The sequence below is a fragment of the Equus quagga genome, chromosome 8, assembly GCF_021613505.1.
Source record: "Equus quagga isolate Etosha38 chromosome 8, UCLA_HA_Equagga_1.0, whole genome shotgun sequence".
NCBI lineage: Eukaryota > Metazoa > Chordata > Mammalia > Perissodactyla > Equidae > Equus > Equus quagga.
In genome coordinates, this window is record NC_060274.1 from 127,268,309 (window position 1) to 127,290,566 (window position 22,258).

Sequence of the window (22,258 nt, forward strand, 5' to 3'; positions counted from 1 at the left end):
TCACGAATGAGAATTTCCAAGTATTTCCAAAACTAAGGAATGCCACTAAATTAGTTATCAGTCTTTAAGAGAAAAATATATCACTTTCTTGGGGGTATATCCTTGCAATAAGGATAGGCTACTGAGAAAAGATATCTTTGCATATAAATGAAAAAGAAATGGACCAATATGATGAAATTAGTAACATATATAGGACAGAAGGTCAATTTTATTGTTTAGAAGAAAGCATGCCATAGACATGTCTCCTTTGACTGCTAATTCTTACTCTTAGGGGCACTTAGGTATTTTTACCACATTGCTGTTTTGTGGTTTTTGATTTTCCGATTTAGTAAGCTATTGGAAATAAGTCAGAGAGCTTTATATGACAAAAAATTGCCAAGCATTTATCATAAACAAAAGGACAGTAAGTAGTTTACTTCTATCAGAATTTCTTTAAATTCACCATTCAATGACTCTGAAATGGTTACAAGAATGGTTAGAAGAAAATAATTAAGAAGACGCCTCTTGTTTCTATTAAACCATACCATAAGTAACAGAACTGAGGAGGTCTGAAACTCGAGTTTTGAATCTCTTGATTTACCTGGGAGGAATCTAAAACTCTTAATCACTTTTCATTTTAAAGCTGAAGGAGGAACAGAAATATGACCCCTAGTGCTCTAGTTCCTCAGTAATTTTAGTATTGAAATCTTCCAACCATACCCCACACCAGCCTAATGCCCACAGTACTTATTATCGAAACGTGGGAATTCCTACCGATATTGGGGAAGAACGGTTCTGACCGCTGGCGAATCATGGCTTGCATCTGTCTCTGCTGTTGCTGTTCTTGCCTCTCTTGATCCAAAAGATCCTGCAGAAGCAGAGGCTGTTCCTCTAGAAGGAGGGGCCTCTCTCTGTTCTGATGGGCTAATGTTGGAGGAATCATTAGCTGTTGGGGTCCAGACAGGCCACTGGTACCAGACTGACTTGTTAGAGGCACAGTTTGATTTGTAGGTTTTCCTGTCCCAAAACCATGATTAACTGTTGACTGACCCTGAATGAATCCAGGATTTACCTGCACACCCTGAGGAAAAGTATGATTTACCCTAGAGACTGCCGTCACGTTAGAAGGCATGGTATTATCCAAAATATGACCAGGTGGTGTCACTAAAGGGGGAGGCAAATTTGACACCTGATTGGATGGTGAGGCTGGCAAAGTTGGTGGTGGAGACCCCAGTGGTCTAATGTCTGAATTCTCAGGTTTCTCATTAGCAAGTAAACTGGAGAGAACTGGAGTTGATCCAGTTATGCCACAAGAGTTTATTACATCTTCAGCAGGCAGCTGAGTAGATCCATGAACAGCACTTGTGTTGGAGCCAGCAGTTTCTCGATTAGTTCTTTTCTCAAGTAAATCTGTATCACAAGACTGCAGGGAAGGGTTTTCTCCATCATTTACGTCTGTGTGAGCAGAAGCCTGTGAGCAGGGAGTGTCAACATTATCTTTACCCTCATCACTTCTCTCACTTTCACATTTGGTTTCCCCTTTAGAATTTGGAGACAGTACTTCTGTTTTTATCTCACTGGTAACAGTGGATTTTTTCCAAGGAGAATGTTTATCAGAAGCAACCACAGCTTTGTCTTCTTGTTCCTTTTTTTTTGGTTCAGTAGATACACACTGATTATCTAACTTATCATCAATTGGAACGTTAAGATCTAGTTCCTCATTAAACATGCTTTTCTTATCTCCTAGGTCGAGTTCTGGATCTGTATATGCAATGATATCAAATTCTCCTGACTTTAAGAGGTCATCCAGATTGGGATCATTAGTTTCCAAGTTATCCAAAGTATCCAATTCATCTCCCTTGCCATCCTCAGTATCTAGATTTAAATTTTCAAGATCTTCATCATCCAAGTCCTTGACTTCAACTCCCTCAAGGTCTTTAACATCTAGTTCTTTTACAGATGGATCATCAGAATCAAGTTTTTCTTCAAGACCATCGGAAGACTGGGTGGTTATCTGTAAATTATCAGATGTTGTTTCAGCTGGTGTAGATGATGATAAAGTAGCCTCTGAAAATTCACCACCTAAGGGATGACTCAGAGACCTCATGACCATAGAAGATGAATGGACAGGATGACCTTGCTCTTGCTGAGATGGTGGCACTTGTTCCAAATTTGGATGTACAGGCAGTGGATTAGGTAGACCTTGGGAAGGGCGTCTCATGGGGTCTGTGTGTCTAGGGCCTGCAAAGTCTGGCCGAGCAATGAAGTTTCCATGTCTTGGGTGAGAAGGTGCCTCTATAACGTTGCCAGGAGAAGCAGTGAAGGGCAGCCGTGGCCTTCCATCAGGGGCCCTATGCCTCAATTCAATAAATGCTTGACCCAGTATGTTATGCTGCTGAACTGGCAGACTCTGTGGTGAAAAATGCTGAGGGAGTCCAACTGGATTACTCATTTGTGAATTATTTAAAGGCCTAGTCATATCTACAGATAGTGATCTTCTCAGCTGTGGAGGAACTCCAGATCCTTGTATTTGTTGAGGAGGCACAAGGAAGCGTTCTTGACATGACAGAGTACCATGACTACCTCCTGGAAATCCAAATCTAAAAGAAAAAAAAAAAAAAGCAACTAGTTAATACGATTATGTTGAATTTAGAGTTAGGTTGAGAAAGAGGAAAAGTTTTAGATTAAACTGAGATACAAAATTAATTTTGCCAAATACAATGACTTAGCAAAAGCAAAATTATCACCATTAGAAAGCACTTATAAAGTATCTATATGCAAGCAAATCTTTACTAAGTACCCACAGTGAAGACCAAGCTTGACCTCTAAAGACACGATCTGACAGATAACATAAATGGAGACAAAGGAACAGCCACCAAGCAGACGGAAGCAATTATTTAGAAATAAGCATAATACTACTGGAGCTGAATAAGAGTCCATCTCTTTTTTGTACATTTAGGGAGGCTATATAGAGGAAGCTGATTTGAGGGGGATGCTTGAATGAAGGTAGGAGGTCTACCAAATGGTCCTAGAGAGACTGCCAGGCCTCTGCAGCACATGAGAAGACAAAGACAGGCATGATGACTGGGTAGACCAACCTATCTGCTTGGAAGGAATGAGGACAGAAGGTACTAAGAGATGAAAAATGACAGGCATCATCTGTAAAGATTTAGTAAATGAATAAATCATACTGTTTTTATTATTTATATTGTACCTCATTCTAGAAAGAATTAAATAATTTACAAGTAAGTATAAAACAAAGCAACAGGCATAAATAACTAAGGAGGAAGAAAAAAGGAAAATAAGGGTATGACTATAACATGAAGGTAGGTATTAGACTAAAAAGCATATCTGATAAAACTAAAAGCATATCATAGAGAACTATCTCCTTATAATAATAACTAATTTGGCTTTGACCTTTCAAAAAGGGAACTTCACTTCAAAAAGGGAAACCACTAACTTTACAACCGTATCCCATCACCAAAAGTTCCTACAGAAAACCACCTTTCAATTTGGAAATCTCCACAAAAATTTACAATGTAAATTAAAATTTGGGGAGAGGACAATTCTCACTCATCATGTCACAGGAGGCTTTGACTGAACGTGGTAATTACATGTCAGAGACTTGGCTGGTATAATGAACGATATCATTCTAGCTGTAATGTAATGCTAATACAGCCAATACTTATTAAAAAAGGGAATATTTTTAGATTTCTTAGAGGAAAAAAACCTATGACCTCTCATTAGTGGAAAATAACAGCGATTATATCTCAAAGGGATCAAGAAGTAAAAAGCAGGAACAACTTCTGGATTAAAAGTAGCTTCATTTGTCTATTCCCTTCTTCTAATAGCAATTTAAATCTGGCATGAAATTAAAAGCATTACCTAAATCCATGAGGTCTCATCCCCATAGCAGTAACATCAGGAGGATAGGGTCCACGCGGATCTTTTGGGAAAACAGCATATCTAGGTCCTAGAGAAGGGACAGCAGGCGACCTCATGCTCCCAGGATAGGGGGGTGGAGGCCTACTAAAAGCCTGGCTGATGCTCTCCGGCTGCCAGTGCTGCAGGGGCCCCGGATGAGGCACTGCTGCTGGATCCTGCGACCCTTTCTCCTGCCGACCTGCCAGCTTCCTCTGCTGCTGCTGCTGGAGAATGATTTCACGCAACTTCTGCCGCTGAATGGAAAGAAACAAAAATGAGTGGGATTTCTGATAACTAACAGCTTTCTGAATCCTAATGCTTCCAATATGTGACTATGGTAATGTTTAAAGTATCTTAATGTTTCAAAGTTCGATAAAACACTAGTTGCACTTAATTATTCAATAGGTTATAAAAAATAAATTGATAATTTGGGTCCTTTTCCTTGCCAGACAACTATGACAAAACTGAAAGCTTTCATATTTAAGAATGCCCTTACAAATTCATGAAGATTGAAATTAGATACAGAATAAACCCATTTCAATTGGTGTTAATTTTATCAATTTCACTTTTCTTCTTTACAGCACAACAAATTCTACAGAATAAACCAATAAACTTTAACATGGATGTAGAAATCACTCAGTTTGCTGAAGTAAACAGCTTTCTCAAAGAATACATTTAAAACATCTAAGAACATACAACGTGTTTACCTGTCTCAATTTCTCTGTATCTGCTTGAGACATATTTACAGTATTCTGTGTATCAGTGACCCCTGAAGTTGGTACAGGTCCAGGCTGTTGGGAGACACCGGAAAACTGTTGGCTTTGAGAATTCATTGGAGAGTTTGAAGGTGCACTGAAGTTCCCCTCTGATCCAGGCCTTGGCTGATCAGCAACATCATGAGCGACTTGACTTGTTCCAAAAGAGTCAGACTGAGATCTTGGAGTCAGTGGAGGCTGATCACAGGGGTCAGGAGCAGCAGATGGGGAAACACGGCTAAACGTGTCTGAAAGACCAGGTCCAGGTGGCCTAGGTGTTTGGGAACATACCTCAGGTGGCCTTATCAATGAGCCAGATAAAGCTGCTCCTCGACTTTGTGCTGCCTGCAGGAAAGGATCTTGATTTGGCATAAGCACTGGTCTTGTCATTGAAGACCTAGGAAAACCCTCTGAAATCCTTGGCCTTGGTGTTGCTGGTGGCTGAGAGTAAGGAACAGAAATTCCAGGTCTTGGTGTTCCAGGAGGATGAGCATATGGATCAGAATGTCTCTGATTGGTTGCAGATGTAACAAACAAGTCTGTCTGTGTAGATGGCCTTGGGGTTGGTGGCTGCTGACTATATGGATCAATCGTGGTGGGCCGGGGAGTTCCAGGAGGTTGAGAATAAGGGTCTGGATTGGAGCGAGATGTTCCTGAGGGTTGAGGATAAGAATCTACCACAGGTCGTGGAGTTCCTGGGGGTTGGGAATATGGGTCCTGAGATGTTGGCCTTGATAGGGTTCCAGGCTGGGAAAAGGCCCTTGAAGGATGGGCAAAAGATTCATTCATTGCTGCATGTGGGGTTAGGGGAGGCTGGCTATATGGATCACTTGACTGGTTATGAGAAAAGTTATCTACAGGTCTTGGTGTCAAAGCAGGCCTTTCATAAGGGTCAACAGACAATCGCCTTGGTGCCTGCGACACTGATCCATAAGGATCCTGGGAGGATGGAGGGGGCTGCATTGGAGTCTTAAAAGGTCCAGGACCACTATCAACAGGTGCAGGTGTCAACAAGGGTCGTGCATATGGGTCAGGTATCCGTTGTCTTTGAAATACATCTGCCCTAGGAGGTGGTTTAGTAAACTGATCATTGGTTCCAGCTGCTAGAGGACCTTTAGCAGTTTGTTCCGAAACTATAGGGGACCGGGGTAGACCCAAGGGTTTGGGAAATTGTTCTGTCATCACAGGCCTAGGTGTGTCTGGAGGCTTTGCATAGGGGTCACTATTTGTTGAGGAAGAAGAACATAAATCTCTGACTGGGGATGGCCTATTTGCTGTCGTCTCACACATTTGAGCGGGCCTAGATACTGATGATAAAGGTGCACAATTTTCCACTAGCGCAGCAGAATTTCTTCTGGAAAAACAATGGGCCCCAGGAGGTGGTCTTGGGGTACCAACCATTTTCGCATAAGGATCCACTGGAGATGGTGGTCGGGAGTTAGAAGACCCAGGTGAAAACATCTGTGGTGAAGGCGGCTGAGAAGTCTGAGACTGCAACAGACCCTCCTGAATGGAAATCCGAGATGAGGTTGGAGGAGGTGGAGGAGCTTGTGGTTTCACAAACACATCATCTGACGATGCAGAAGTAGGGGTGCTGGGTAGTTGCTTTGTAAACAGATCTTTATGGAATGACTGTGCAGGAGACATATTTCCATTGCCAGGCTGAGGGGTCAAGGGGCTCTGTATCCCGCTACTTGGTGTATCTGAGCCAGACTGTGCCAGGAGAGGTTGAGAAGCAAACTGTTGTTGCTGTTGCTGTTGGTGCTGCTGCTGCTGCTGCTGCTGCTGCTGCTGCTGCTGCTCATTCTTGACCTGTTCAAGCTTTTGCGTGGCTTCAATCTTAGCTTGCTGCTTACTTTTCTGACGCATTTGCTGTTGCGATAGGAAAGAGAAAGCACTCTTATGGTTAAGGAAGAACAGAACTGTCATGGGAGAAAAAAGCAACAGAAAATTAATTTGTTTGATGTCATCAGCTGCCAGCTTGCTCCCATATTAGATTATAATCCCTAAAGAGGAGAGATTATTATTCATCATAGTATATCTCATTTACACCGATATTGTTTATAATACTTCAATAAACTTCCCAAATCAACTTAAATATATTTTACTGAGGAAAAAATTCTATTTTTAATCAAATTTTTATATTCTAATAAGAACTATATTCTGAAATAACATAAATAGCCCTCTTCTCAAAAATCAAAAATGCAATAACAAAGCAAATTATTAAAAAAAAAAAATACCTGTCTAAATTTCCATTCCTGTTCATGTTCTGATTCTCTTTGCTTTAATGGATCTTTAAAAAGATCTGAATCAATACGAGAGCTGGGATCAATGCTGTCTTGCTGTTGCTGCCTTTTCATGGAATCATTTGACATCTGTACTTTATTAATGCGTAAAGCAGCTCTGTTATCTCTGGCTTTTTGCTTTGAAAAAAGGAGAAGAAAATTATTTCCCAGTATATGTTAACACGTTTTAAGGAAAAAAAACCCAAACCATAGTGAACTTTACAATATAAAAGTAAGAAGAAGTCAGGTCAAATAGTTGAAAATACTTGAACTATGATCCTTTAGAACTTACAACCTCATATGTGAAAAGATCTGGACACTGTCTCATCTTCTCCCTTTTAGAATGCATGTTACCTTAGCTGAGGACATGTTCCCATCTCTATCTGAGCCAGGCTAGAGAACCCAGCTGTAATCGAGTATTTCATCAAAGCTAATTTTCTTAAGACCCTTCAAAAATGAAAAATTAAAATTAATCTCTTAATTTAGAGGAAAGGAAAATATCCAGGGCCGGCCCGGTGGCACAGCAGTTAAGTGCACACGTTCCGCTTCGGAGGCCCAGCATTCGCCAGTTTGGATCCCGGGTGCGGACATGGCGCCGCTCATCAAGCCATGCTGTGGTAGGCGTCCCACATATAAAGTAGAGGAAGATGGGCACGGATGTTAGCTCCGGGCCAGGCTTCCTCAGCAAAAAGAGGAGGATTGGCAGATGTTAGCTCAGGGCAAATCTTCCTCAAAAAAAAAAAGAGAAAGAAACAAGGAAAGAAAATATCCAATCCATTCTCCAAATCTAGAATTTGGAATTTGAAGCTTAACATGTAAGAAAATTATTGAGAAATATTAAAAAGATCTTCCTATTACCTAACTATATTCAGGGTAAAACCAAACAAGGCACTATCAACACATCAAAAAAACTTTCGCTTTATCCAAGGAATAGCTATCACTGACAACACGTGTGCTGACGATCACGCTGGAAAATAACTCTATATATTTTTCAAAACGATAATGTAGATTTGCTATGGTTTAAAATGAAAGCAAGTATTTGGATTCAGTTGACAATTTTGACTCTTTGGGAGAAAACAATTCACCATCTGAACTGTGAATCTTATACTCTACTAATACTTCACAAAGTTCCTATCTCAAAAGCTTCTTAAAGGTGTCTAGATATGTCTCTTTCAGGATACATGAAGATTCTCTAACTAAACTGAATACAAAAAGAGCTGATGACGGAAGAAACTGAGGCACACTAACGCAGCCTCAAAAGTTAGCACTTTTTCAAAGAGATGAAACAAATTAAACACACTCCTAAAACAACTGATTTCAATCCTCAATATCCTGGTTCTCTTACTAGCTTATAAAAACATCACACGCTATATGAAGACATAATGAGTTAGGAAATCTTTACAAAAACAAAGCTGTTTATTAGTTGTACAAGGATTAAGATAGGTTTTCTGCAATGGAAAATCTTTTTATTGACCTAAGACAATAGAAATAAGGTTCAGGTATTGTGTTTAAGATAGAACACATAGGGAGTCTTTTTTTAAATACCACATATGGTGCTCTTTCCTGTGAGCTTGCTTTTCTCCACAGCTTAGCAATCTGCTTCACTCTCGTAGTCCAGTCTGCAACGAAAGAACACAGTATACACATTGACAGAGCCACGGTAATGACGTGTCCTAATAAAAAGGCTGAGGAACTGCTGACGATTAAATTTGACCTGGCCATGTTTTCATAAATGAGTAGTCCTGTATTAAGTTCTTTGTACAGTACAAAGTTCTTGGCACACAGTAGGCCAAACAAATATTTGCTGAATGAAGTACTGCCTTATCAACAATCTCACTGGCAGAGTTGGGAAGATTCTACATCAAATGGGCTAAGCAGCCAAGACAAATTTAATCCAAGATAACAAATTCCTGTGATCACCTAAGATGCTACCAGAAACAAAGCTACAAGTTTTGTCAAACATCTGTACTCAAGAGAGGTCTATCAATTTCACGAAAGGAAAGTAATCCTAAATACAAATAACCACCTCACTGGCATTGTGCACAATGAAGACATGGAAAAGTAACGATTTCAAGCCACTTCTATGGAATTCGCAGTGTCAGGACAGTATACAAAATGAAGTTTGACTAAGATCAACAGTGAGTGATAAATGTAGAAATGATTTAGTCCATATTTTAAAAAAAAAGGAAGCTTTCAAAAAAGCCAATGAAAATGGAAATCAGTTGACAGACCAACAGCCTTAACATGGTATTTTACGAGGTTCTAGAATTATACAGTAAAATTATTAAAGAAAATTACTTAAAAAAAAAAAACAAGTTCTGGGGCTGGCCCCGTGGCCGAGTGGTTAAGTTCGCGTGCTCCGCTGCAGGCGGCCCAGTGTTTCGTTGGTTCGAATCCTGGGCGCGGACATGGCACTGCTCGTCAGACCACGCTGAGGCAGTGTCCCACATGCCACAACTAGAAGAACCCACAACGAAGAATACACAACTATGTACCGGGGGGCTTTGGGGAGAAAAAGGAAAAAATAAGATCTTTAAAAAAAAAAAAAAAAACAAACAAGTTCTGCTCTAAGGACAATTTACATTGGCACAAAGTAACTTAATATAACCAGATATGCTCATCTATAAACAGTAAATAAAAGTATGGTAAAAAAAAACCCACATTTGAAGAATGAGTATATTGCTTTAAAAGATTGCACTAAACCACTGATTTCTATTATTGGATAAGGTATCATTTATTTTTATACATAATGAATAAAGTTCTACAGGGAGGCTGACCCCAAAAGGCACTAAAAGATAGGGCTCATGCATGAGAAGATCCACTTTTCGGTCCCCATCTAGTAACTTAAAAGAGCTATGTGTTGACAGCTGGGAAACTTGCAAGACAGAATCCAAATGACCTTTTCAATCCTGGTTTGTCTTGCAACCTGAACTCAAGATAATAAACCAGCATTTGCTTGCAAATACTGTATACATGACATTTCATTAATCCAAACGTTTCATCCTCCGGTTAATCAAAATTTTCAAAAATGGCACCATTGTACCATCTGCTTTTTTGAAACAAGCTGGACAGGCAGGGACAAAGGGAGATAATATCAAGTTAGTTTCCACGCAAACAATACTTAGAATTGAGTCTGATTTAGCCTAACTTAATACTTCCGATTAAATGATAAGTTTCTGTTCTAGGAACTTTTCTGTAGAATTATACATGTAACACGACACTGACTTCCATATATTTATACACTGCCAGGAGCTTGAAAATGGACCATTTCATTAATTGAAGTTAATTTTTGAGAAATACGCAAATGAGCACAGGGCCTACCACTAAGCAAATGCAAGACGTGTCTATTCTCTAGGGAGTCTTCACACTGAGCATGGTCGTCCCAGCTGAAAATCAGTAATGATACATGAGCTCTCTATTGTAGTAAAAAAGGACCAAGAAAAAACAGTCATGACACGTGCAAGAAAGCTGGTAATGTAACATGAATAGCAGTAATATATCCATGACTTACCAGGGAATTCTTCCTTTAAATTGGGGAAATTAATATTTGTGTAGAGAACGGGTGCTACCGTTGCCATTTCACCCAGAGCCTCCTCTTTCTCCCACTTCAGTGTACTTCTCTGGGCATTTGACATTGTATCATTTTCTCCTTCCATAGTGGGAGCTGATGATGTCCAAGAGCTGTTAGGATCACTTGCCATTGGATTAAAAGCTGGATTTTTATCCCTGGCAAATAATAAACAACTTTACTTCATAAACATAAACTAGCTTTCTAAATACTACAGTCAAGTACAACTTCATTAAAAGCTAAAACGTTTGATGATATTTAGCAAAGGTCAAAAGAAATGTAACATAGCACTAATATCACGCATTATGACTTAGACTAATTAACATTTATATAACAAAAATTAGTGTAATTTAAGTTTCCACAGAAAGTGAAGACTTGGAAGTACCTGGCATCACTGTAAGGTGGCTGTGCTATAGCAGAGAAAGTTCCTAATCCACCTCCAGGAGGCAAAGAATTATGTGGGAGATGAGGACTGGGTCCAATAAGCCCATTCATGAGTGGCATCCGTGAAAAAACATCTTAGAAGAAGAGAACAAGTAAGGTGGCATATTATTCATAAATAATAAGAAAGCAGTTAAAATATTTCTAAATAAAAATTTGTAATGCTATTTAAAAGTAGGATTTTTTTCAATATTATATTGTAAAATACTGCCACAGGAATAACTTTTGGTTCCAAAATTTTGAATTATAGTCTCTATAATTCTGTTTACTTCATCATGGTATACTGGAAATAGTGTGTTTTGGAGTCCGACACTCCTGAGCTTGAATCTTAATTCCGTTACTTGTTAGAAGCAGAAATCAATTACTATTTCTACAAAATGAAGGTATTCTGTAATGTGACAGACATAACGTATGTACAGTTCTCAGCATGGTGCCTGGTACGCTGTAACTATTCATTACATATTAGCTCTACAAAAAGGATGCATCTCAGTAAACGTGAGTAAGTTTTATCAGATACTCTCTTCTTCATTCGAAATTTACAAACACATGTTCCTTATATTTTACTTTTATTCCTGTCAATAGAAACAGCCGTCTATAATTCTTAAACTGGCACTTCTGTAAAACAGTTTGGAAGAATAAGCAATATTTCACCTACCATTATCAATAAGATGATTATTGTTAAAAATATATACATTCTGTTTTTGATATAATTTTCATTACTTGCAGTTTCAACCCCCCAAAACATTTTAGCTCTCATTCCAGCTTATTCACAAGCTTCAAATACCTGATCATCTTTCTAGACAGATATTAGGCAAATTTTTCAGCAAATAAACTTTTTGTGTGTACCTTCAAAAACTCCTCCCAATTTAGAGACATATTCGAAAGTAATAAATACATGGCCTCTGTGAATTGCTATAACAACTCAGCACAACACTAGGAAATCCACATCGTCAATTAATTACACAGACGGAAATACAGTCATACAATTGGCTAACAGTTGGCATACATGCTATAACTGGAGAGAACTTCTAACCTGATCACTCTGCTAAACCGTTAGGAAAAAGATTAACCAAAAGCAATGTCTCGCCCACGTAACGTTTTACTCTGCTTAACGTCCTTTCACCGAAACCAGACCCTCTGACTGGTACAACTCTAAAGCACACAGAGCTTCAGTTCCTATGTGAGGACACTGAGACTGATGCTGGCAGGCTTTCAGCATTTTATCTCAAGGACTTCCTAGAGCCATCTGACTCCAGGTTAGGGCTTATCATACTAAATGGCAGAGCTGGGCCCAGTGGATCAGGACTCTGCAAGAACAAGTGTCTCAGGACACACAAGTTCACTCCAAGGATTGGATTAAGAAGCAAGATTTCTGATTTTACTCAAAGCAGAGTGCTACCTCTGTTTTCAACTTCAGTGCAAGCGGGTTCCATTAAGGAATATGAGATTTTATTGAAAAATATCAAATGTCTTCCATGTAATTAGAATAATCAAAAGCTTTTTCATTGGTAATGAGAATGTGATCCATTCTGTAGCTGTCAGCACTGACTACATAACATGACCATATTGAAACCTTTCATAGTAATAACTATTACTTATTAAGCATTTTACTATATGCCAAGCGCTGTTCTAAAAGCTTTACATGTATTAATTCTTTGATCCTCACAACAACCCTATGAAATGGGTTATTACATGTAGCTCCACTTAAGTAGAAAGACTCAGAGAAGTTAAATGACTTGTTCAAGGATATGTAAGTAAATGCAAAGCATTTTTTTTCTAAGATTTTATTTTTCCTTTTTCTCCCCAAAGCCCCCTCCGTACATGGTTGTAAATTTTAGTTATGGGTCCTTCTAATTGTGGCATGTGGGATGCCGCCTCAGCATGACCTGATGAGCGGTGCCATGTCCACGCCCAGGATCTGAACCAGGGAAACCGCGGGCCACCAAAGTGGAACGCATGAACTTAACCACTCAGCCACGGGGCCAGCCCCACATTTTTTCTTTAATTAAGAGTTGGTCTTTTTTTCCCCTCTCCCTCACAAGTCTACAATACCTACCCAAACTGGTTATGCGAGTTTATAAAATAATCTTTTTCAAGGCATGAATCATGGTAAGAATTGAAAAGTTACTTCACTTAACTTTTATGTAAAGTGATTTCAAGTTACTCTATCTCAATCTTGAAATTTCCCTTCTCTGCTTTCTGCCCTTCTGTGTTATTATCAACACATTACACACTGCTGCCCTTCCTTACCACTCCCATTCAAGTTACTCTATGGAGGATTACCAACAATCTTATCATACTCATCCCACTTCACTTTACGACCTGTCTCTAATGATCATGTGCAAGATCCTGTACCTCTCATTCTATGTCTGTTTTTCTCACTTTCACCTAACTCTTAAAAATGAGAAAGAAAAGGAACATATAACTACACACTTCATATAAATCAGATTAGTTAAGCATATAACTCATCACATTTAATGTTCTACAAGATGCTGTACTCTACTGGCAGTATACTCTTTTAAGAAATCTCACCCTTCCCACAACTTCAATTAGTACCACTACATTCATAACTCCTAAATTTTCATCTATAGCCTTGAACGATTGCAAATGCCCGTAAGTCAGAACAATGCAGATGTCTCATTTCTAACAAACTAAAAATGGTTTAAAACTAAATTTATTATACCTCCACTACCCTCTCTATCTCCCTCCCTCCCTCTCACTCTCCCTCTCTCACACAGACACACACACACACTATTCTCTGTTCCATGTTTTTAGTTTATAGCATGATTGGTTATCCTCTAGGAAAGCTGGCTGAAATATAACGTAATTCACTTTATTTCCTGCTTTTTCCTCACACCTTACATCCATTCAGTAGCACAATCCTACTTATTCTAACATCACTGTCTCTCATATCCATTAGCATTGCAGACATATTTACATGGAACCCCAATTCTCACTTAGTCCCAACCACAATGAACTCATTAGTATGACTCTTCTCATCTTAAATTCACTTCCAATACAATCATGCCACTGCATAACAACGTTTCTGTCAATGATGGACCACATATACGACAGTGGTCCTAAAAGATTAGTACCATAGAGCCTAAGTGTGCAGTAGGCTATACCATCTAGGCTTGTGTAAGTGCATACTATGACGTCCGCACGACAGAATCGTCTACCAGCCCATTCCCAGAATGTATTCTCACCGTTAAGCAGCTCATGACTGTATTGACATCAGAGCTACCTTGCCAAAACATGTAACTCACGAGGTCATTTCACTGGTGTAAGGTCTTCAATGCCTCTCAGAAACCAGGAGGAAAGAAACCAACTGCCACTGCCTATTTTTCATAGCCATCTAAATTACAATCTATGTGCCGCAATGTACATTTTCTAGTTTTGCCTCCTTAACACTGCCCACTTACTACTCCTTTGCTTTGAAAAACATTAAAGTTGCCATTCTTAAATATCTCTCTGTCATTCTTTATGTGACCTGATCATGCTTTATCCTTAAACTAGAATTATGATTCTTTCAAACATGAATGTTGAAATCTTAGTGAATCTTAAGGCTCAATGTGAATTATGCTCTACTCTATCAGTTGTATACCTGGAAGTCTACAATACCAGGACTATAAACTCCTGTGGTGGAGAGGCAGCTTTACCCATCTACACATAAGCAGCTAGCAAAAAAAGCCATCCCCTCAAAAACTTTAAAATAAACAAGGCTGCAAGGTACAAAAGAATGAAAGTAGACCTTATCTTACACCATACACAAAAATTAACTCAAAATGGATTAAGGACTTGAATGTAAGACCTAAAATCAAAAAACTCTTAGGAAAAAACATAGGCAGCACACTATTTGACATTGGTCTTAGCAGCATCTTTTTGAATATCATGTCTACTCAGGGAATGGAAACAAAAGAAAAATAAATCAGACAACATCAGCCTAAAAAGCTTCTGTAGGGAAGAGGAAGCCATGAACAAAACAAAAAGACAACCCACCAACTGGGAGAAAATATTTGCAAATCATATATCCAACAAGGGGTTAATCTCCAAAATATATGAAGAACTCATACAACTCAACAACAAACAAACAACCCGATCAAAAAATGGGCAGAAGATATGAACAGATATTTTTCCAAAGAAGATATACAGATGGTCAACAGGCATATGAAAAGGTGTTCAACATCACTAATTATTAGGAAAATGCAAATCAAAACTATGCAATATCACCTTACATCAGGCTGAATGGCTATAATTAGCAAGAAAAGTAACAAATGTTGGAGAGGATATGGAGAAAAGGGAATCCTCATACACTGCTATTGGGAATGCAAACTGGTGAAGGAACTATGGAAAACAGTATGCAGCTTTCTCAAAAAATTAAAAATACAAGTACCGTACGTCCAGCTATCCCACTACTGGGTATTTATCCAAAGAACATGAAATCAACAATTCAAAGAGACTTAAGCACCCCTATGTTCGCTGCATCATTACTCAGAATAGCCAAGACATGGAGGCAAACCATGAGCCCACCAATGGATGAATGGATAAAAAAGATGTGGTATATGTATACAATGGAATACTACTCAGCCATAAAAAAGACAGAATCGTCCCCATTTACAACAACAAGGATGGAACTTGAGGGTATTATTTTAAGCAAAATAAGCCAGACAGAGAAAGACAAACACCATATGGCTTCAATCATGGGTGGAAGATAAACCAACACATCAGTGGTTACCAGAGGGAAAGGGGGTGGGAGGGATGACAAAAGGGGTAATGGACACATATGTATGGTGATGGCTAAAAATTAGCTACTAGTGATGAGCACAATGCAGTCTATACAGAAACTGATATATAATATTGTACACCTTAAATTACAGAGTTATAAATCAATATGACCTCAAAATAAAAAAATAAATTTCATATAGGCTGCAGAGTGAAATGGTTGAAATGATTGTAAAACCTTTTATGAAGGAATACATCTTGAACTGATTTGATTTCTAAAATACATACTTTGACTTTCAGAAAACATAGAGGAACATCTTTTTTTATATGTTGAGAAGAGAAATACCGAAGAATTCTTAATCATTAAGAAAGCATATGGGACTAATTAAGGCAAGAGGTACTTATGATGAGTCTATTTTATCCAAATGTAAATCACAGGTTTAGTCTAGCAGAAATCAAGGTAAATTTATGTTTAGAGGTTAAACTGGTAGAAACAAAAATATTTTAATTATGTGCCTTATGGAATTTTTCATGTATACCAAAAATTGGTAGTAAAGATAACATTAAACGAATTGTGTATTTCAGTACTTCTACAAAAACTGTTTATAAAGTATCATTAAATTATTCAATTCAGTATATAATCATGAAGCAGAGCTAACAGGATTTAGAGAAATGACCCTATGTTCAAATGATCAAGAATACACACGGCCCAGAAGTCCAAGCCCCTCCTAAAGGAGGGTCCCCTATCCTCAGCACCATCTCCTGATCGGCTCCCACACATCTGAATTCTAGGCCCTATGATTTCAGCTCTCCAGAAAGAGGGAGAAATTAAACTTATTTTATCCGGCAACTAGTTACAAGTAAGTAGAAGAAAACTGATCAAACAAAATAGGCAAATCTCCATAAAATTAGAAATTTCACAGCTGGCAGTAGAAAGGTCACTGATTTACTATCAACATATATACTAAGCACATATTCTGAGGGGGGTTATACGGTGATGAAGACAGACATGACCCAAGCCTTCAAGGAGCTCGCAATCTAAAGGGAAAACTGTAATTACCCAAACAGGTATTTATATGTGCACCACAAGCTACACGTGAAATGCACGGACTAGGTGTGAGGTGGTGATCTGCTAACCACTGGGGAAATGACAGTGAACCTGAGACCGCATCAATGAGGACAGGCAGCCAGGTGAGGGGGAGCAGTTCTCCAAACACATATGCGGAAAGGGCTGAGGGCAAGGGACGGGACTAGACTGGCTGGGGGAAGGGAGTGGAGCAGGCACTGCTACGTCCTCCCCACTGCCAAGAGAGTGAGCAAACGAATTCCGGTCACAAAGTGGATCCCAGATTTCCAGAAAATTTCAGGGAGGCAGGTCTCTGATTGAGATAAATTCAGAGATTAGTATGTTTCCATCATCATAAAAGAGAGTTTTCTCTATCAGTTTGTAGACATTGTTACTAAGGGACAGGGCTGAATGCACTTACACACTGCAGAACCATACTTATGAAACTGTTCTAAAGGTGACATACCCTGATTGTGCATGGGCAACAGCTGTGGTGCAGGGGGAGGCGGAGGCTGTGGCAATGGAGTCGGCTGAGTGGTTGCAGGACTGAGCACAGCAGTAAACAAGTCTTCAACATCCTTTCCTCCAAGCTCTGAGATAAGATTATTACGATAATAAGATTAAAAGACTATTAAAGCCATAGTATAGGGAATGCCATTTTCATAAACTAAAAAATCAGAACACAAATACCTGGAATTTTATATAACTTTCCAAGAATTGCTCCTAGGATAAAATAAAGAGATAGAAATATTAAGTACTACCATTTCAATATACTGATACAAAATAGCATTTGACACAGAAATTATCAGAAGTTAAATTATAAATAAGCATGCAGAAATCTTTGAAAATCATATTTACTCATGTCTTTTAGAAAGCCTAGATGTAGGGCAAATATTTTACCATCTGTGACCATTTTGTCTAGTTCAGGACTGAGGATTCCATCTAGTTGTTCTTCACTTAATGGTCGTGAGTTCTGACTGACACTTGGTTGAGGCAAAGAGGAAGGATCATCAGCGACAGGACCAATATCTATTCCAGCTAGAGGAGCAAGGTAAACACATTAAAAAGTGAATCTGAAATATACAAAATGCATAACACTATTTACCTGCATTAACATACAAAATATTATTAAAATAGAGCAATGAAAAGTCTGTAATTCTGAATTAATCAGGATTCTTACAACAATTTGGATAGTCAATCAGTAAAAATTAGGCACAATGTATTTGTAAACTCTGGTGCCACTTAAAGTTACATTTTGACTAGTAAATACATTTCCTGAGGAAGAAAAGAACACACCTGGTTCTAAATGGCTAATTTCCAAAAAATAAGCACCATATTATTAAGATAGGAATCTATGAGACGATTCAATATCCAATATTCAATATACAAATGGAAAACAGTGGTTTTAAACGTATAGTTCAACCCTCACATGCATTAGTGAAACAGGAGGGATAAGTTTCACATAAAGCCATAACAGGCTCTAAAAGTCTCAATGCTTAGCAAACATTATCCTTTTATGAATAATTTCAACTACAGATCATATTTTTAAAATATTCTGTAATCACAAAACAAGATATAGATTATGTTTATAACATATCATGCTTTATTTCACACAAATTGGTTTTTAAGCAAGAGTCACATTTAAAAGTGGTATATCATCTACTTTCTTTATCACGCTTTTTCAACATTACTACTATTAAAAGTAAAATTTAGTTTGCTCTTATTTGATCTTATATTAGGAACTAATTCTACAACATTTGGGTAATATTATAAGTTACATATTAACAAGAACAAAACCATTCATTAAAAAACGAAAAGAACTACTGAGAAAGTCATTCAAAGCACAGTACAGGGAGCTGTACCACGCTTCAGCTGCACACACAAAGAGAAGAGCAAGGTACGGATTAGTGACAAATTAGCACTAGAACAAATATGCATGCACCTACAGGCTGTTTCAGCTGAAATAACTATTAAAAAGAAGACTACTTCTAGGCAGCCATCATCCATGGCTCAGTTTCTTACCAAATGGAAAAGGTGAGCTCTCAACCTGGAAAGTGCATAAATCAAGACCTACAAGACCCAAACCAAATAAAATGGATGATCACCACAGGGCGGGAAGTGGGGGCAACGCAAACAGAAGAAGAGACAAGATACAGCAAGGCTGTAAGGCAACAAGACTTAAATTTGATGCAATTAGAAAGGCAACAGAAATCAACTCATTTGCTATTTCCCCTCCTAAAGCAGGAAAGCTCAAATAGATCAAATAAAACAATGAGTTCATTGACAATGCCCAAAAATTTTTTTTTCAGTTTCACAGAAAAGACTCAACTTGTTCCACACAAATACACCTCTCATTCATATCATAAAACAGACACTGGGCAAATAGTATTCACATATACCTGAATGATCAACTGATTTTGCAAGGTCATCTGAAATTATTCCAAGAATGTCATCATCTGTGTTTAAGACTTCGGAAATATCAGCTAAAGGGTCATCAGCAGTACCTAAATACAGTAAGTATATTTTTTAAGTCTCAATATTTTCCTAGACATTAAATTCTAAAACACTCTCACTCATTCAATCATTTACTAAATATCTAGAGTATAGCAGATGCTGAGGTAAGTGATAGAATCATAAAAAGCTAAGATCATTACTTCTGAAGTAAGGGATTTTCATAGAAAAGGCACTCCAATGTTTTGAATAACAAAACATTAAAAATTAAGACTATTTTTATGTGGTTAATATATAAACAATAAAATTTAAAATTATGACCTACAGGCAATAAAAATGAAATAGAATGCTTTAAGAAATAAAGCAAAACAATCCATTAAGAAAGCAGTATCTCTAAAAATAACATTTAGAAAATAAAACACAGAAGATAAATAAAATGAAAGAAATCCATTATTTAGAAATTCATTGTAAAGTATAAACCAGATACCACCATCTAGTTAAAAGTCTACTTTCAGGGGCCAGCCCTGTAGCAGAGCAGTTAAGTTCACATGCTCCACTTCGGCGGCCCAGGGTTTGGATCCTGGGCGCAGACATGGCACCGCTCACTAGGCCATGTTGAGGCGGCGTCCCACATGCCACAACTAGAATGACCCACAGCTAAAATATACAACTATGTACTGGGGGGATTTGGGGAGAAAAAAAAAAGGCAAGGGGAAAAAGAAAAAAAGATTGGCAACAGTTGTTAGCTCAGGTGCCAATCTTTAAAAAAAAAGTCTACTTTCAGCTTTGCTCTTAGTACTAACTACTCCTTCACCTAATTATTCAAAACATATTTGAGTACCCACAGAACCATGTCTCTGAATCATGTTAACAGGCATTGTCCCAGCCCCTGGAAATACAGCTGAGACTGAAACAAAGTGTACGCCCTCACAGAGCTTCCTTTCTCAGAGGGACTTATGCAGTAAATAAATGACATCAGTATAAGTGCTCTAAAGATAGGAAAATAAGGAACAAGGATTAAGAACAAGATGTGGGGATGCTGTATTAGATAAAGCAGTCAGGGAAGACCTTCTAAAGGACATGACAAGCATACAGCTAAACAAAATAAGGGAGTAATATTCACAAAGATGGAGAACACTCCAGGCAAAGGGAAAAGCAGAAGTAGAGACTGGGGCAGGAAGGGCTTTGCCAACACAAGGACCAGTGTGGCTGTAGTAAGAAAGGGAAAGAATGGTAGGAAATAAAAAAGGCAGCTAAGCAAGATTACGTATGGTCTTATGGGTCATGGTGAAGACTGAGCTTTATTCTAAAGTACAATGGGAAGCTGTTGGAAAGTTGACAGCTATGAGGTATATGATTGACAGTTTAAAGGAAACACATTGGCTGCCATGTGTAGAACAGACTGGGGGTGTACACATGGCAGTAGGGAGTGTTGACAAGACTGGAAACCGGGAGATCAGTCAGCAAGCTACCGCTGCAGTCCAAATGAGAGCTGAGGGTAACCTGAACTATAATGGTCGGGAGAGTTGAGGTAAGAAGTGGTTGGCTTTGGGATGTATTTTGAAGGCAGAGACAAATTTGAGAATGTATTAGAGGTGGAATGTGAGACAGTGAAAAGTCAAGGAAGACTCCATAAGTGTTTGTGACCTAATCAAGTAAAAAATATTGAGGCTAGCTTCAGTAATTATATTAGTCATTTAAGATAAGGAACATCTGAATTTTTTAATCCATTTCAACTGTATTTTTACTTAAAAAAAGGGGGAGGGAGGACATAAAATTTATAATCCAGATTCCAGATCAAATATCTCTGTGAAATAGTCTTGTCCCATTAAACGTATACTTCTCAAATAGAATTCATACATACTTAAGAATATTATAATATTTCAAGTTGAAAGGTAATGTAAATTTTGTATGTCCAAATATTCACAAGGCTTTTGAGAAATAAAATTATTTCAATAATGTATTTTCTACACAATAGTACACTTGAAGGAAAAAAATTCTGAATAATTCTTCCAGGTGTCACGTAGTGTGTGTGTACTTGTTTGTTTTGAACCAATGGAATTCTACTACATGAATTATAGATAACTTTTTTTAAAAGACCATGTTTAAAAAGTTCACCACTACCTGAAGAAAGAGATTTTATATCTTCTCAACAAATCATGAAAAATCGATGTAATGGACTATATTGAATGCAATGTAAAGAAATGAAAGCAGTTACTTATCAATTTCCCATTGTAAAGGCAAAAGAGAGGTTCAACTGCGAAGAACGTGACATTTAATTGAGGTTTTGAAACAGGTGTTATTCTAGTCCTCCACATTTTGGCTTTATCATTAAACCATTCTCTCTTCAGCAGTTTTATGAAAAAAAAACCAACTTCAAATAAAGGAAACAAGACTAAAAATAAAGTAATCAACGTCTTTCCTGTCACAGTATGTTTTCTGTCCAACTTCTCTTCCTTATAAAAACTCAAATGCAAGTAACCTCTATTTAAGTCTTTATCGGTTCGTCAAAATTTTTAAAATAAGATCTCCTTCACAGGAAGATAGCCTTTGAAGGACCCACAGGTCTTTCACTGTACATTATTTCAAAAACATATTGACATGGATAAGAGCAGGTAGGTACTTAAAAGAGCAGAATAAAAGTCAAAGTCAAATGATCTGCTAAGATTAAACAGACAAAAAGCACGGCCTTCGGGGGCTGGCCCCGTGGCCGAGTGGTTAAGTTCGCGCGCTCCGCTGCAGGTGGCCCAGTGTTTCGTCGGTTCGAATCCTGGGCGCGGACATGGCACTGCTCATCAGACCACGCTGAGGCAGCGTCCCACATACCACAACTAGAAGAACCCACAACGAAGAATATACAACTATGTACCGGGCGCTTTGGGGAGAAAAAGGAAAAAATAAAATCTTTAAAAAAAAAAAAGCACGGCCTTCGGTCCGGTGCTTTAATTCCTCACTGCTGACAGTGAGGAAGACTGGACATGTGCATGCACGCGAGAAGGGGATCAGACTGCTTCTAATTGTTTCAGGAAGTTAACATCAAAAACAAAAACCAGTATTTCACAGTTCA

At 38.3% G+C, this 22,258-nt stretch overlaps 1 protein-coding gene across 1 annotated transcript in view; it reads right to left on the bottom strand.

Moving 5' to 3' along the window:
- KMT2C (lysine methyltransferase 2C) overlaps positions 1-22,258 on the bottom strand; it is a 267,769-nt gene that overhangs the window by 41,180 nt on the left and 204,331 nt on the right. Inside the window, exons 28-39 of the mRNA XM_046670589.1 lie at positions 19,140-19,244; positions 18,763-18,810; positions 17,641-17,778; positions 17,431-17,463; positions 17,207-17,332; positions 10,897-11,029; positions 10,455-10,669; positions 8,489-8,562; positions 6,899-7,081; positions 4,611-6,530; positions 3,865-4,157; positions 754-2,579 (exon numbers count right to left, since the gene is read on the bottom strand). Coding sequence (XP_046526545.1) covers positions 754-2,579; positions 3,865-4,157; positions 4,611-6,530; positions 6,899-7,081; positions 8,489-8,562; positions 10,455-10,669; positions 10,897-11,029; positions 17,207-17,332; positions 17,431-17,463; positions 17,641-17,778; positions 18,763-18,810; positions 19,140-19,244 — 5,094 coding nt within the window. The remainder of the gene's footprint in view (positions 1-753; positions 2,580-3,864; positions 4,158-4,610; positions 6,531-6,898; positions 7,082-8,488; positions 8,563-10,454; positions 10,670-10,896; positions 11,030-17,206; positions 17,333-17,430; positions 17,464-17,640; positions 17,779-18,762; positions 18,811-19,139; positions 19,245-22,258) is intronic.